The sequence below is a fragment of the Platichthys flesus genome, chromosome 9 (genome assembly GCF_949316205.1).
Source record: "Platichthys flesus chromosome 9, fPlaFle2.1, whole genome shotgun sequence".
NCBI lineage: Eukaryota > Metazoa > Chordata > Actinopteri > Pleuronectiformes > Pleuronectidae > Platichthys > Platichthys flesus.
This window is the reverse complement of record NC_084953.1, coordinates 9,119,314-9,134,893: the sequence shown is the minus strand read 5'-3', so window position 1 is coordinate 9,134,893 and position 15,580 is coordinate 9,119,314. Positions and strand designations below refer to the sequence as shown.

The 15,580-nt window shown below is 44.6% G+C and overlaps 1 protein-coding gene across 5 annotated transcripts in view; it reads right to left on the bottom strand.

Annotated features, from left to right (window-relative positions):
• Nucleotides 1-263: 263 nt before the first annotated feature.
• Nucleotides 264-15,580, bottom strand: part of ptprsa (protein tyrosine phosphatase receptor type Sa) — a 215,371-nt gene continuing 200,054 nt past the window's right edge. For all 5 annotated transcript variants that reach the window (XM_062395296.1, XM_062395299.1, XM_062395298.1 and 2 more), the window contains 6 exons: nt 13,015-13,193; nt 12,515-12,641; nt 12,237-12,362; nt 8,213-8,367; nt 4,952-5,087; nt 264-4,513 (listed from right to left, as the gene is read on the bottom strand). In XM_062395296.1, coding sequence (XP_062251280.1) covers nt 4,445-4,513; nt 4,952-5,087; nt 8,213-8,367; nt 12,237-12,362; nt 12,515-12,641; nt 13,015-13,193 — 792 coding nt within the window. In that variant the 3' untranslated portion in view covers nt 264-4,444. The remainder of the gene's footprint in view (nt 4,514-4,951; nt 5,088-8,212; nt 8,368-12,236; nt 12,363-12,514; nt 12,642-13,014; nt 13,194-15,580) is intronic.

Below are 15,580 nucleotides of genomic sequence, written 5' to 3'. Positions count from 1 at the left end.
CGACACCTGCGTGGGTGGCATTTATCCAGCGTGATGAGGGGGATCAAGGACACATGAGGTGTTAGTGAGGAGGGCTGGTGGTTAACTGTAGGAGGAAGGTAAACAAGACGTCTCTGGACAAAAGGAACAGACCACTTGTCCTCGCGCAGCACAGACGTGGCACAATTCAAGTCTTGCAGCAACGGACCTCTCCATTTGCATATTGAACACCAGCGGAATCACGACGTCACAATTAAATAAAAAAGAAATCACACGCCGAAGGATTTTCAGACAACATTTCTTTAATACAAAGTCAACATATCTACATACACAGTGGCTTTAAACCAATTATTGTTTCAGTTAGAATTAACAGTTTGAAAGTGATAGCACTTGGCCTTCATACAAAGGAAAGACAATTTTTGCCGGTTCTTTTTTTTCCTGTCGCCGGTTTGTTCTGTTTATGTTCTACTCTTTTTGAAGTCATTTTTTTTTTTTTTTTTGTTAGTGATGTTTTTCTGTTTGTTAGTCCCCCCCCCCCACGCCCAAATATTTGGCGACGTAATCCAGGAAAACTGTTTTCAAAAGTCTAGCATCTTTACATGAAGTCAGAATTGTTTACACATTGCACAAGCTTCCAAAGACTTCCCTCGGGTTTTGAAGTGCCAACGACTCCCCCCCCCTTTTTTAACCAGTCTTTTCAGAAGTGGGTTCCAGAAGTCCTCAGTTGGTTTTAGATTTTTAGTTCGTTGTGAAACGTATGAAGTTTCCCACTGTTCAGAAATGATTCGCTGAAAATGACGATTTGCAGCAAGTGTTTTTTTTTGGTTGTCTTGGGCTTCCGTTGGTTGCACCGCACTGCTTCTGTTTCACTTGAGCCCCGATTTCTTTCTGCATCCCATAACGAAATATGGTGGAACGGAAAAAGAAAAAGCACAGATGATTCTATACAACTGAAACTGACTGGCCTTTAGCTGAGCTGCGCTCTTCCACCAGCCAATCGTGTATCCGTGGTTAAATCCGTCTCATACTCTGTAGTTTGGGCAGCTGGGAATCTTTGTGAGGGGGTTTGTGGGAAACTGAAGGAATGAGAAACACCCTTGGGTGCTACTGCTTCTCACAGCAGTGGAGGAATTAAGAGTCTACGCCTGTTTTTGTAGGACTTAGGACTTTGGAGGTGTCATTATATAGACACAATCCGTTTTGAGAGTTTTTGGAGCCCTCTGGTTGCAGAGAGGTTTTACTCAAGCTAATGCCAGGGCAAAAAAAAAGTCCTCTTCCACTTTACAAATGAGAAATGCAACCGACCCTTGAATTTACATTTTATTAACAATTCAAGCGGTCAGAAGATGGAGTGGACGAACCTCTCAGCAGATCACTGAAGCTGATTTCCTGCCCTCACTGAGGCGAGGGAAGTTTCCCAGTTTAACAGGTGAACTTATAGCTGATGTTGAAGCAATTAAAGGGAGAGGTAATTAAAGACTATTGGGAGCAGGGCTGGAGAAAGGAGGAGAGAAAACAGGCTTTACAAACACCAGGAAGTCAGATATGAGCAGAACCTCAACATCCTTGAAGTTCTTGGCCCATTTAAAGTTTGAGATCTTCTGGGTCAAATGATACAAATACATATAATCTATATATTTGTTTATTTACAGGTATATTCTAGATCATAGGTGTTTATCTAACAAAATGAATGACCACGTTATGTCGGAAAATAATAAACGTTAAAGCAAAAAGAGAAAGATCTTTAGATTCTTCCTTGAAAGCTCTGAGGGTCGTAGTCTGTACACGACAGTCAAAAAGGTCAGTTATGAAATTTTTGATTAGATATTTTATAGACCAGTTGATCAACAGTTGCTCAGAAATAAAATAAGAAAAATCTAAAGAATACTAATGCCTACAAGTTAATGAAAATAAAGAACCTCAGCAAGGTTTAAAAATGGCGTCTCCTCATCGGCACAGAATCCACCCGGAGGGCGGAGGTTAAACATTGGTGAGCGGAGGCAGAGGAGTCGGTTCTAATCAACCCTCTGCTTCCTCTAAAGAAACACACAAGGTCTTAGAATAGAAATAAAATGAGTTTACAAACAAAATAAAATAATAAAAAACCCATTATACCATGAAACATGAGCACTGGCTTGTATAAAAAAAAAGATGATGAGGAGAAAAATTGAATTCATACTAAGTGTCTGGATATATTTTTATATTCTGCTTTTAAATATATATGTGTGTGAGTGTGCATTTATGAATGTATATAGAAATACATTCATATATGCACACTTACGCACACTGACATGTTATATGTTTCTACAGTGAAAAAATAGAATGTCTTTTAACGTAATATGAACAAATAAGCATCTCGTCCTCTCCGGCTAATTCAAAAAAATGTGATACAACATCTCTGTTAAAAAACTAAACCAAAGAAAAGAAAAAGAAAAGAAAAAGTCAACTATGTAATGTAAAATAAGTTGTCATAATACAACATTAATGTTCCATAATGTTACAATAACAATAAGGCTTTTTTGGAAATAAGAAAAGGTTACACACAGTTCTGTCCTTTGCTCTTTGTGCACAACCACCGGAAACCTTCGTCCGCACCAAAGCGCTGATCTCAAAATGAAAACCTGGTTATTTCAAAAGCTCGATCTTCTTTTAAACTAACAGGCATCGACATTAGTGTGTCAACCTGCAGTTGTTTTTTTGGGGGGGTATTTTGTTTCAAGCTTCTTCTCGTTTTTCTGTTTTTCCTTCGGGATGTGCAAGTAAAGTTTTTAGTACCAAAGAATTTCATTATCACATCATGGCCGTTGAGATCCGCGTCCCCCACAGAGACATCGTCTATAAAACGAGGACGAAAGAAAATAAAGAAAAGCAAAGCGTCTACTTTTGTTTATCCAACTGTCACCAAACACATACAGTGGAACTAAAAGGCCAATTCTTCAATCACATGAACGTAAAGCTTTGCAACTGCAACAGGCCTCCGCCGCTCTCGAGAGTCTGACACAATGAAATACATGATTATAGAGGAGGCTGGGAACAGAAGGAGGTCTGGAGAAGTCCGGTGGAACCAGGATGTCGAGTGGATGCGCTCCGCCCCGGGGAGCGAGCGGTGAGCAGAGCTGGCGTCTTGTTTTTTTTTATGTTTGTCACTTTCCTCTCCCTCAAGAGTCACACGTACAGCATACACAAGATAAGCAGCATGTTTGGTTTGACAGAAAAAAAAACAAGATACAAAATAAAAAGAGAAATTCCTTTAAAAGACAAAACCAACAAAAGAAAGTTCCAAACGATGATGAGCATTGGTCACTGTACACAGAGAAAGCCCCGCCCCTTTTCTGCAATCCTGGTTCGGGAGTTCCGTTCGTTCCGGATTTATCTCTCGGCCACGACGATGATGCAATGGTTCCAAAGAGAGGGAGTGATTGTAAAAGATCATGGGACACGGCGGCCATTTCTCCCAGCTCGGGCCGCAGCTTCCTGCAAAGGCAAGGTGTCGTCCGTCCCCCCCCCCCCCCCCCCGGATTTCTCCTGGGGCACCTTTTCACCGTAAATACATTGTGGTAGAACGTCACTGAGGCCTCCACCCGGCTTAAGATACTGATTTTGCACGAGTTCACAATTCAAGAAACTAACTGAGCGTAAGATACTGTGTGTGTGTTGCCGCTTTCTCACCAGCAGCTACTAACACCGGCTCCTCGAGAACAGGCCGTCACGTGATGTGTACGTGACCGTTGAGTGTTACTCAGATCATCGGTGGAGCAGTGTTTAACTGAAGATCTCATGGGGGCGTTCCCGTGCTCTATTACGTCTTCTCGATGTTTTGTTTCGTCCCCTCTTGTTTGTGTGACCAGAGTTCGGGGGGGAGAACCATTCGTGTTCACACGGGCAAACCTGGATTTTGGTCATTTCTCTGGACACCACTCGCAACATGTGTTGATAGAAACCCCTTTTCCACCCAGTCATATTTAAAAAAAACAAGAAAGCCCCCCCGTCTCGGCTACATCCATCTGCCTCGCGCTGTTGCCTTCTCCCTCATCACCTGTAGCTTGTTGCCGTTGTATCACGGAGATATTTTTGAGAAGAGAAAGAGTCCACGAATGTTTACAATGTCCTCCCCATTGAAACACTTGAGGTAAGGTAAGCAGTCTGACACTTTGATCGATTCCCGCCCCACCATCTTGAGCCACAGCGTCCGTTCTCCTCTCCTGACGAGGATCCTCCTCTCCTGATGATGGGCAAGTGTTTCCTCGCTTCCTCGAGAAGAGTCTGTTAAATCGGGTCGGAATTTAAAATCGAATGGTTGGGCGTCATCTACATGGGATTCCTGTTTGGCGTGTCTGAACCGGCTGCGGTCTGCAGGTCGTCGTTTAATTTCAAAGTTTCTATGGCTCAGGAGACTGTTGTGGGGTGGGGTGGGGGGGAGGGGCGACAGGATTCTGGGGGTTGGGGGGTGGGAGAGATGGCTTTTTTACGTTGCATAGTGATCAAAGCTTCCTAAGTACTCCAGAGCTGCGTGGTAGCAGAATTGGTACTCATCCTGTGTGGGGGGGGAAACAGACGAAATAACACATCAGGAATGAGTCAACCTCAGATAATTATAAAAAACTAATAATTAAGATGTGAGAGCTGGTAAACTACGCTGTGCGTTACTTTGTAATATTATATATTTTGTGTGAATTTTTCAAGAAACAATGCTGAGATCTTTATGGAAAACAACCAGGCATGTGTGAAATGATAATGATTTGGATGTTGTGAATCAAAAATAAATATTTATATATTTATTCAGTTCATTTACATTGACAAATATTCTTCATATACTTCCACTGCATCAGAAAATGGATACGTAGCTTGCTTTTAAGGTTTTCTCTCTACATGTGTCTGATCTCAATATGCAATATGGCAAATCGGCAAATCAGCCTTGGCGGAGGTGTGCGCCTGCTGAGAGCCCTGTTTGTGAGTCTGTGTGACCTCTGACCTCAGTCTGGACCATGGCCGGCCTCTGTGTCCGGAGCATCTTCACTGTCTGGAAGATATCGACCACGCCTTCGTAGCGCATCCTCTCCAGCACGATGCTGAGGGTGATGAAGACTCCAGTCCGGCCCACGCCAGCACTGCAAACACATGATCAGAACATCAATGAGTAAGGCTAATGATCACGTTGCTTTGACACAGGGACGATGGCTCTTCGTTGTCTAGGGGACTTTTCTTTCTATTGCTCGTTGAGGTCCTCTAGTCCACCATCATGTATGCACTTTGTCGTCCAATGGTGTACTTTAGATTTACAAAGAACTGAAAAATAGGAGTCTGGACTTTGTCATAAAAACCTTGCACAATGGCAGCTGTGTGCTCGTTGAAAGCCAAAGATCCTGTCGAAGGCCGACACAACAATGGCCAGGATGCGACTCTGTGATTCCACTTTTTTTACTGAGCGCCTGTATTCTGGTCTAACACAAAGCGATCCCTCAAGGACGCACAGACGCATCGTGCACACAAACAACTGAGCAAACATTTTGTCTCATTGAGCCCCCCCCCCCCCCCCCCCCCCTCCTCCCATGTGTAAGGGAAGAGAAAAAAAAAAAAAACTCAGCCTGCTGCCACTGCCGCTTTCCAGAAATACAGACTGAGTCTTAACTCTGATCCTGAAATACTTGAGAGCTGCCTCTCTAAGCTGCTTTGCTGTGAAATGATTTCCACTTCACCGATGGAACAATAATTGATATGACAACAGATTTATTTGGGCTTCTTCCAGCCTCTGATGCTGTGCGGTTGAAAGAGGAGTGGAAGTGATGGCTGCTCTCTGTGTGCGTGTGTGTGTGTGTTTGTGTGTGTAGGAAAGAACACAGAAGCCTGACATGGGACAATAGATGACTTATATGATTTGATAATAAATTAAAATGATATCTAACTGAGTCTTATCGTGCCGAACATACAGAACAACCAACCCGGACACACATACACCCTCATGCAACCACCCGCTACCAACTCCCCGCACGCAGCAGTATCTCTCAGCCCACCCAAAGCCTCTTCCTGAGAGTCGGTCACAGCTTGTCACTTAAACTCCCTCACAGCTCCCTTCTCTCTCTCTCTCTCTTACTTTCTTTCTCCTCCTCCCTCTCTCTTTCACTCTCTCTCTCTCTTTCTCTCCAGGAAGATAGACTCTCCAAGTCTGCAGGCTTGCCGGGCCGCTGCCGACTGAGAGGATTTGGTGTCCCCTTTCACAGGAAGTAATCAGGCAATTAATGACAAAAAGCATGTGGGTCTATTAGATAGTGGCTGAGGTGGAGAGGGAGAAGCAAGGGGGAAGAAAAGAGGTCGGGAGTGGAAGAAAGGAGGGCTGGGAGGATGAATGGATGAATAGCTGGGGAGGCAGAGAGAGCGGCAGTGAGGGAACGAGAGAGAGATAGGATTAAGAAATAGACAGATGGATGACAGACGGGAGAGGCCGGTGACAGAAGACGATGGAGCAAGAGAAAAGGGAGACATAAGCTCTCAACTCAGAGACGACAAAGCCTGAAGGAGGATGGTGGGAGGAAGTGGAGGAGGAGCAGGAGGAGCAGGAGGTGGTTTGATATCTGCTTCGAGAGAGAGAGCGGAACTGACTTGGGAAAAAATCATGTGATAAAAAACGTCAAAAAAACAACTTTCCAATTGAAGAACCCTAAAAACACCTAAATGTGAAAGAGTTCTGTGTTAACACAACGACAATTAAGCTAAAACTCCAACAAAGTCCACTCGTGCTGAATGAAGGTTATTTGATTTCTTGGCTCTGGGCCTTTTCCTTTATTATCCTGGAAACCAGACCATCCATCCTGAGAGAGGTCGAGCCAATCGAGACCATTTATCTAAAAGCATTTTGACTGACAACCAGAATGGTTCCTGCTGATGAGGGGGGGGGGAAGGTTTTCTCGTAAAGACAAAGAAACAAGTGCACCAGCATTGGTCGATGCGTCACACGTCCCATCGCTCTGTTTGATCGTAGATGTATGCAGCTCCAGACCAAGTTATTTTGGTTTGCAACCATCGAAGTTGCCCCTCTGGAATCGATAATGAGCCGAGTTCTAGACCCATTCGCAAATGCCAATTGGTCTGGTGATGCCAGGCGAGAGACGAGCGATTCCTCCTGCAATAACCAGTCCTTTGACTTTAAGAAGGCTCCCCTCCGATAATGGCCCCATAGAAAGGAGGAATAACTCAGTCTTATTAGAGCTTCCCTGACACGTCTTAAAACTCCCAGAGGGCCATTTGATGGCCGGTGACATCATTGCTTTTTAATACAGGGGAGGTGATGTTATGTTTGATGATGTCATGGCGCCTGTGCGACAGAGCTGGGGGGGAAAGTGACACCTCCTTTTTTCCAGAAGTAAAACATGTTTGTGAGGCGGTAAGGAAATGATTCTGTGTTCACAGTGTTTGTTAACACTGACACAAGGAGAACGAGGTGTCCTGAGAGCTTTTCTCTACAACCATACAACTCACATATAGGTTAATATCATTTGTAAAATAAACTTTAAAACATTTCTTCTATTCTTTCTTCGTCTTGCAGTGCAGAAAAAAACAGGACCATACAAATGGTCCGATGTCTGGCCTCAAAAGGTAACAACTCATTCTAATGGATCCCGGTCTTGATCTGTCAGTGATTAAAGAATAATGGGAGGTCTTGGTGTCTCCCACTTGCAAATATCAGTTTCTACCTCCAGCATGTGGAGTTAATGATGAAGGTCACCTTGGAGGCTACACCCGAGGTGATCAAAATGCATCACAGAGCAATCATAAAAAACAAAAAAGAATGGCTGGATCAGTTCGTGCTCCTCCTCTTTGCAAATGCCAAGCCCCATCTCAGATTTATCAATTATGGAGGAGAGGGGCCTGTGGAGGTGCAGGGGCAGAGAGCTGCAGAGGCAACGAGGAGAGGAGGGATCATATCTGATGATGCTGTTGGAGCTGCACCACAGGAGGTGCTGTGCTGCAAAACAAAAAGCACCTTAAGGAGTGATTTAGCCTCGTGTTGATACCTAAGGCCTTCTACATCTCTCTCCAGGTAGAATGTGTGTCTTGGCTGAGCAGCTGGAGGTGAAACAAGCTGCGTTTCCTGGGGATGCAGCAAATCACGTCCCTCTCTTCATGAAAGTGTTTATCACGAAACCAATTTAAAAGAAAAAAGCGCATCTGGAACCTTGAATATTCATGACAACGCAATGAAGAGACAAAGGCGACACATGACATTGAGAGGACTCACCTGCAGTGGACGGAGATTGGTCCATCCTGTCCAAACTGCTCCTTCGTTTTATGAACCTGGCCAATGAAATCGATGAAGCCCTCCCCGGATTTGGGGACGCCTTGCTCTGGCCAATCGGTAAACTGGAACTGCCTTACTGTCCTGGACTGGCCGTCCTGCAAACACAGAGGAAGGACGGTGAGAACAGATGATGGGGATTGTTCAGCTCATAAAGAAGCAAGCTGCTGGTTAAGGAACTCAGTTACCCTGCGTGTGTATGCAAACATATTTTTTACCGTGACCTTTGACCACTGAAAGAAAATCCTTAAAGGCAAACTTGAGATGTGTTCAAGAAGCCAAAAACTTGTTTTGTGAGGCCACGGTGACCTTGACCATGACTACACAAGAATAGGTGTTTTATGTACTGCAAAATAAGTAACACAAATTTATGATCTTTGAGGCAATAAACAATTATAAAATCTTCTTTGACAATGAAACGTCATCTACGAGCGCTTTTCCTGCTCAGCGACCAACACCACAGAGGGACAGTGTGTCTTTTTCTCTACACCGCCCACCCAATTGTCTCTATTTTCTCCCCTGTCATTTTTGTGTGTGGCATGAGTAGGTCCTACTCAAAGCTAATCAATAGTGTATCTGCCTGGACAAACGTCTTCTCCCAGACACCCTGTTGAATAGGATAATCCTGAGATGGGATCGATAGAGCGACCTGATGGATGAGCAGAGCCGAGAGGACGGAGGACCGGCGGAGCAGGAGGTGGGATGGGACGATGAAAATGGAAAAGAAAAAAAAAACTCACACACAGACATGCCTGCTGCACAAAATGTCAGTAGGAATTTAATGTTGTATCGATTCTTATAATCTTGTTCTAGAGGGCGGGAGCTTTAAGTGTGGAGATAAGTGAACTTGCCTCCAATGCAAACACAAAAAACGTGCGATTTACATCATGACAATCGGGCGGCACCACACCAGGAGAAGTGATCTGCTTCAGTTTGAGGGAGACTGAGAGCACACAGTCGATTCTCGTGTCCTCGGGAACAACGTGTGTACAAGTTGTCTCGGAGACGACACATTCCTCTGGAGCGTGAGCAGCGAGGGACATTTCTGCATTTGGAGACAAGCTGTGGTAATCACACCAAACAGGTTTTCATTGCTCCGGTTCACTGTCACATCACTGCGTCTGGCAGACTTCAGATCAGACGTGTTGTGTCCTTCTCACACCTTCGCTTCCCGTTTCTTCACAGGCACAATTCAATCAACGCTCAAGTTGCAGAGTAACTTGTGAGTAGCAAGTAGCTCGATAAAGATGAAAAACAAGAAATGAATACGGACAGAGCCAGTCAACTGATAGACAGACAGTGGCCCAGCTCAGACTTGGCATGGACATTTGTCCTGAGAGATCCGATCACAAGTGGACAGCGACGTCCTGAATGTGTCTCCTGCGACCACTTACGATCAGATCTCACTGTGTGTACAGAATCTCGTTTGTCGTTTTGTCTACGCAAAAAACTAATGATGCTGTTTTCAGTTTACAGATGTGTGCGATGACGATGTGTGTGTGTGTGTGTTGATGTGGGCGAGACACACCGATAGAGACAGAAAGAGAGCGAGCAGCGTCAGGAGGGACCGGACGAACTACGCACAAGGATTTGACTGATTTCAGGAAAGGATGAATCATCATGCGTCGGTGTTGCATCAGTGGCTACAGACAAATCTCTATACGGACAGAGAGAGAGGCATAACAATACATTTAAACTCCAGCAGGTCGGACACATCAGCTGATGGTCCTTCCCATGTGGCCCGGGACGGATTAGCGTTCACACGGCAGCGTCATGATTTGAGTGATTGGATCTCACCACGCGTTCGGGAGACATTCGGTTGCCTCTGAGCGGTTGTGACAGGATCACTCAGGGAGCATGTTGATACCGAGTCTGAACCGGGTCAGGCAGAGTTTATAAACGGCTGCAGCCTTAGGAGGCCTGGTTGTGTGAGGGTCTCACCGTTCCTAATAGTGTCCAGGTCAGGAAATGTTTGATGTTCGATGTCGATATAGATTCTTCTGATTTCATTGAAGAATTCATCATCATTCATGCGGCTGATGATTACTGACTGCTCTCACCGGCTGCTTCAGCTGCAGAACTCACACACATCGGATCATCGGTGCTTACTTAACCAAAGGCCAGCGCTCTATTAATTTGGCGGTGACCATAAAAAAAAGAAAAAGAGGGTAAAACGTCTATAAAACGACCTCTTAAAACAAAAAAAAATGGACTTCCTCGGCATTCTCCCCTTCTGTGCCAAACATGACATCAGCATTATCATCCCGAGCCGAGCAGCAGTGAACGCGTTGGTGTAAACAAGCACCCCGGGGTGTGCATGTATCATGGATGATGGCTGGTTTGGCATGGGGGCTGCGCTCCTTATTCATTCATTCACGCTGGTTTTTGCCATGAGCTAAGCACCCCCCCCCCTCTCCGCTGCTAGCAGGCTCAACTCAGATGGTGACTGAAGGCTGAATGTAGAGTAAATATTATATAGATAATCTGTCTATTGAATCCTGGAGCTCTGAACCTGATCTCCTGTGTGGAAGAACGCATAGCGCCGCCGTCTTATCTGTGGCTACGTTTCCACATCACTGCCACGGAGAGGCCTTTTTTTTTGGCTCTTTTTATTTTACTCGACAAACACAGTGATTTGGATGCTGCAGGTGCCGGCTCTTATTGTGCAACACGTCATGTCTCTTCAGCTGTTTTATGACGCGGTGCATGTTTTTCTTTCTTCCGCCGCCTTTGTTTTCCGTCGCAAAAAAAACATTGTGCCTCAGCAGGGGGATTAAAAATGAAAAAGGGGCAAAGACAACAACACAATAAACCAGGCACGCCAAAGAAAGAGAGGTGGGGAAAAAAGGAAAAAAAAGAGAGGAGGAGAATTTAACACACAACCTGAGGGCCCACGCTGCGTGTCAAATTGTGTGATTAAATACGTGACTGGCTCTCTAGATGTGAGTGCTGAGGCGTGGAGTCTGTGCTATTACTGTGCAGAGGCATGCGACGTGCACACACATACACACACACACTCACAAACACGTCTACATGCGTCTAATGTATGATACGTGGGGTTAAAACCAGCTTACACACACACACACGCTGCAACGTGCATACACAACCAGTAAAATGGGGTTAAAAACCTAGAAATCTGTACACATGCATTCACATACAGTTGTGTATATGTGTGTATATGCACCTTACTCACACTTTCCCACTTCAAACACACAACCTTTTCATTTCATGTGAATGGTTTAATATCGTTTCTTCAACTCTACTGCCATCGTTCACTTTGAGGATTAAGTCCCTGTTAAGAATACACGTGATGGTCATGACCCATGCATGTGTGTATTCATTGGGCCTTTGAACAAACGTACACAAGCGTTTGTTCATATATGTGTGTCTGTATCCTTGTGTGTTATAGAAAATATATAGAAATGCACAAACACTGAGCGTGTGTCTATGTGAGCATGGGTGTGTATGTTGGTGCTGAGACGAGTAAATCAGCATGGAGATGAGGCAGAAAGTGGGCATGTGTTTTTGAGTGTGTGTGTTTTTTCAGTGTATGTGTATTGTGTGGATCACGGTATACCAGCTTAAACCTCATTTATGACAAATTTCCCCACAGTGGATAGTGTGTCTGGTTGTGTATAAGTACATATTTCTATACGTGTGTGTGTGTGTGTGGAGATATAGGTTTTAAACAGAAACTATTTGAATGAAGGTTCTCTCAACATCAAATTGCCATGATGTCTTGTTTTGAGTGGAAACCTATTTAATGATGAGAAGTGAATTACAATCTGAGATCTATGTTTGGAACATATGAATATAAATATAAATATTTTCTTATTTTTTATGAACCTGCTTCATCTCTCCACATTCCCGTGTGAAGCTCCGGTTGTTGGTGCGATTGTGTAAATTGCAGAATAATTCGGTGATTCATTGCCTCTCAGTCTTCTACACGATTGTCAGTAAGTCTTACCCTGGCGTCTGTGACCTTGAACTCTCGTAGGATGTACTGGGGCATGTTGTACTCGGCCATGGGGTCCACTACGAAGTACTGGTACCTGGCAGAGCGCTCAGCAGGCCAATATTGGTGACACTTTTCCTGTTTTGAGCAGAAGGACAGATTAGAACAGCTGTAATCAAGGTTCTATCAATTTACTCACTCATTGTATTCCAGTTTTGTGTCCTTTGATACAGATCAAGAAATAACATAACAATCAGCTGAGCGCTAATGCACGTGTGTCGGAGTCGTACCCGTCCCATCTCTCTCAGTTTGGTCAACATGACTACGATGGTAGAGTTGTTCTCCCAGAGCATTCTCCAGAAGTCTTCTGTAGTCTCGGCCAGAGGGCCCTGTGTGGCGATGTAGGCTTTCTGTTGCCTGCAAATACAGTAAAAAACACATTAAACACTGAGACTATTTCGCTGATATCGTACATCGTGAAGAGAGAGCAATAATATTTCTACTGATAATATGAAGATCGCCGAGAAATTGTTGAAATTTACTTTCCATATCCCTCACCCACAGCACCTTCTCTACAGGCTATGATGTAACATATTCTACAATGAGATTTTCTCTTTTAAAACATGTTCTTTATCAGTTTAACTTTCTTTCTAACCTTAACTGGCACAGTGTTCAGTGATTGTTTAACTTTCTTGTCTTGTCACCATGTTATACTGTGTGAACGCACTGATAACAAAAAGTTTAAAGAAATTGAGGTGCAAATTTCCCGCACCGTGACCCCTCCTCCTACCTGTATCCATCGATGAAACTGGAATTGATGTAGTCGGATCCTTCCAGGCCTCTGATTGGCTGCAGGCAGACGCGTGTGGTCTCGTAGGGCATGATGTTGACCAGCCGATTCTTGAATTTGTTGCAGGGGAGGTTGGCACTGATGAAGCGCGACGTGTGGGCTTTGGAGTTGGCCAAACGCTGGGGACACAGAAACACAGAGTGGATGAGCGGATGACAGCAGAAGAAGGAAGGGAGTGCAAGGACAGACACGAGGCCAAACACAGAAGGTGTGAAATGAAAGGTATGGAGGAGGAGGAGGACGACAAGAAAATGAAAAGAGAGAACAGTGGGTGAGGGCGACAGGGAATGAATTGGCAAAAGCCACGGTAGTTACAAGTAGAGAAGAGGAGGCATGAAAAGAGAAGAGAGGACGGGGGAGCAGGAGAGGACGATAAAAGGAGGAGAGATGGGGAGGGAAGGACAGGTGCAGGGCAGATAAAGAGAGGAGAATATCAATGACGGAAAGTAATAAAGCACACCCAATCTAATCTGATCTTTCACCCAGCTTCCCCGATGATGGCAAAACTTCAAAGGGACATTGTTTATCAAGAACATATTCATCAGGAAGCGACCCAGAAACTTTCTCCCCTCCCGCAACTTGTGGGGTCCTGCAGGGTCACAAGCAATGACGGCAAATATGCCACACACACACAGACACACACACACACTCACTCACACAGACTAACAAGTTTCTGGATCAAGACTGTACCAAACAGAAAACTCGCCTAGAACTGGGTCACCAGTGCCTTTGATAATGGCAGTGGAGTGTGTGGGCATAAAACTCACACAGAGATGTTCAAAAAGACAAACACACACACGCGCACACACACGCACACAGCATCATAATCAAAACGAAAAGCTGTACCGCTACATCATCATCGTCATAAAGGACCTCAGTGGGAGTGTGTGGGTCAGCAAGTCTTACAACTGGCTTCAGTGTCTCAACAAAGACTTTGTGTGTGTGTGTGTGAGTGTGTGTGTGTTGCGTGTGTGTGGGAGTGTATGGTTGCTTGTTAGTGCTTGCCTCCAAATGGAAAACAGCCCATTCAGATTATTTAGGGCCCTTTCAGGCAGAGAGAAGCGTGATGCACTGAGGACACGATCAGCATCGTAAGCGACGAGAGACGAGCTGCAGATTCCTTTTCCTGAACTTCTCGTCTCTCCGTGGTTGTCAAAACACCACGAAGTGAAAGTGTCTCTCCTTTGCCCTCTGTGTGTAAACATGGTCTTACTTGCCAACTTTCCCTTTTCCCTTTAGGCTAACCTCCACTGCTTCTCTCTCCATCCCACTATGGTAAAAATGTTTGTTTGTCTGAGTGAGCCCAGCTGTGAACGAGGGAGCAGTAAGCAAGTGGGCGTGTTGATGCCATTTCTAACACGCGACAGGCACTGAACTAGACGAATACAAATATCTCTCACGATATTTGAGGTGTTTCGAGAGCTTTTGACGATATGGGACGGTTCTGTTGTTATTGTCATGTAAACAATAACACTAAACTCTCCACAGCAAAACTTCTATGTGTAAACGTCCGACCCTCTCCGGCTGCGTTCATCACGCGTGCAACGAAAACTCTGAAAGTCTGAACCCAGCGTTCATGTCCGAAAAAACGGCTTCAGTGGCCACTAGGCGTTTGTCAAGTCCTTCCTCTTCCTCTTCCTCTTCCTCACTCTCCCTTCCCTTCATCCCTCGCTCCTGTCCTCGCTTTGATCTGTGTTTCACAAAGGCCCCTGGAACCATCTGAGGTGGACTGGCAGCGCTAAAGAAGCCCCTTCAGCTACACCAAACCAAACCCCACAGTGGGTGCAGGGACCTGAGCCAAACCTGGCAACCTGTCATCCGACGGGGCAGAGAGGCACCTGGGGTACCTCTGGTCGGTTGCCAGTTCCTTCTCATTTATAGCACAGTGTATTTGTTAAGCTTGGAGATTCCTTACATACATTAGTGTCAACACCACAGTGAGGATCATTGTGTTTGTTGCCATAGTCAGAAACAAGGGCTTTTCATAAAGAGTTGTCCAGTGACAAGAAACACACAAGGATGTGTTAATTTGACCTTAATATGACCTGACTACAACCCTGATTAACAAATTGTGATTAATAATTAATTTATGATTAAATAAACATCCTTCATCAACACGTAATAGCACTTAATTATTTATGGTTTCAAAAGAAAACATTATCTTCTCGGTACATTGTGGGTTACATAATGTTTAACTGTATAAATTGTGTATTCTATGTGCCTACAATATAATACAATGCCTTTTAAACTTCTCGTTTCTAACTAAAACTGACTTTTAGTCCTTCTTTGCAACTGGCTCTCGAAACATGACTCTCCAATTCATTCCTTTCCTTTTATTTCATGAATCCGAGTACTCTCTCTTTTTGTTGTTTGTGTTGTGATCGTTGCCCTGTGTGCTTCAGGGGACTTTGTGCTTCTGTGAACAAATGTCTTCTGCACATAATTCTTTCTCTTAATATTCTTGCTAGCGGTGCACATGCCAGAAAGTCTGACAGCTTCACAACAA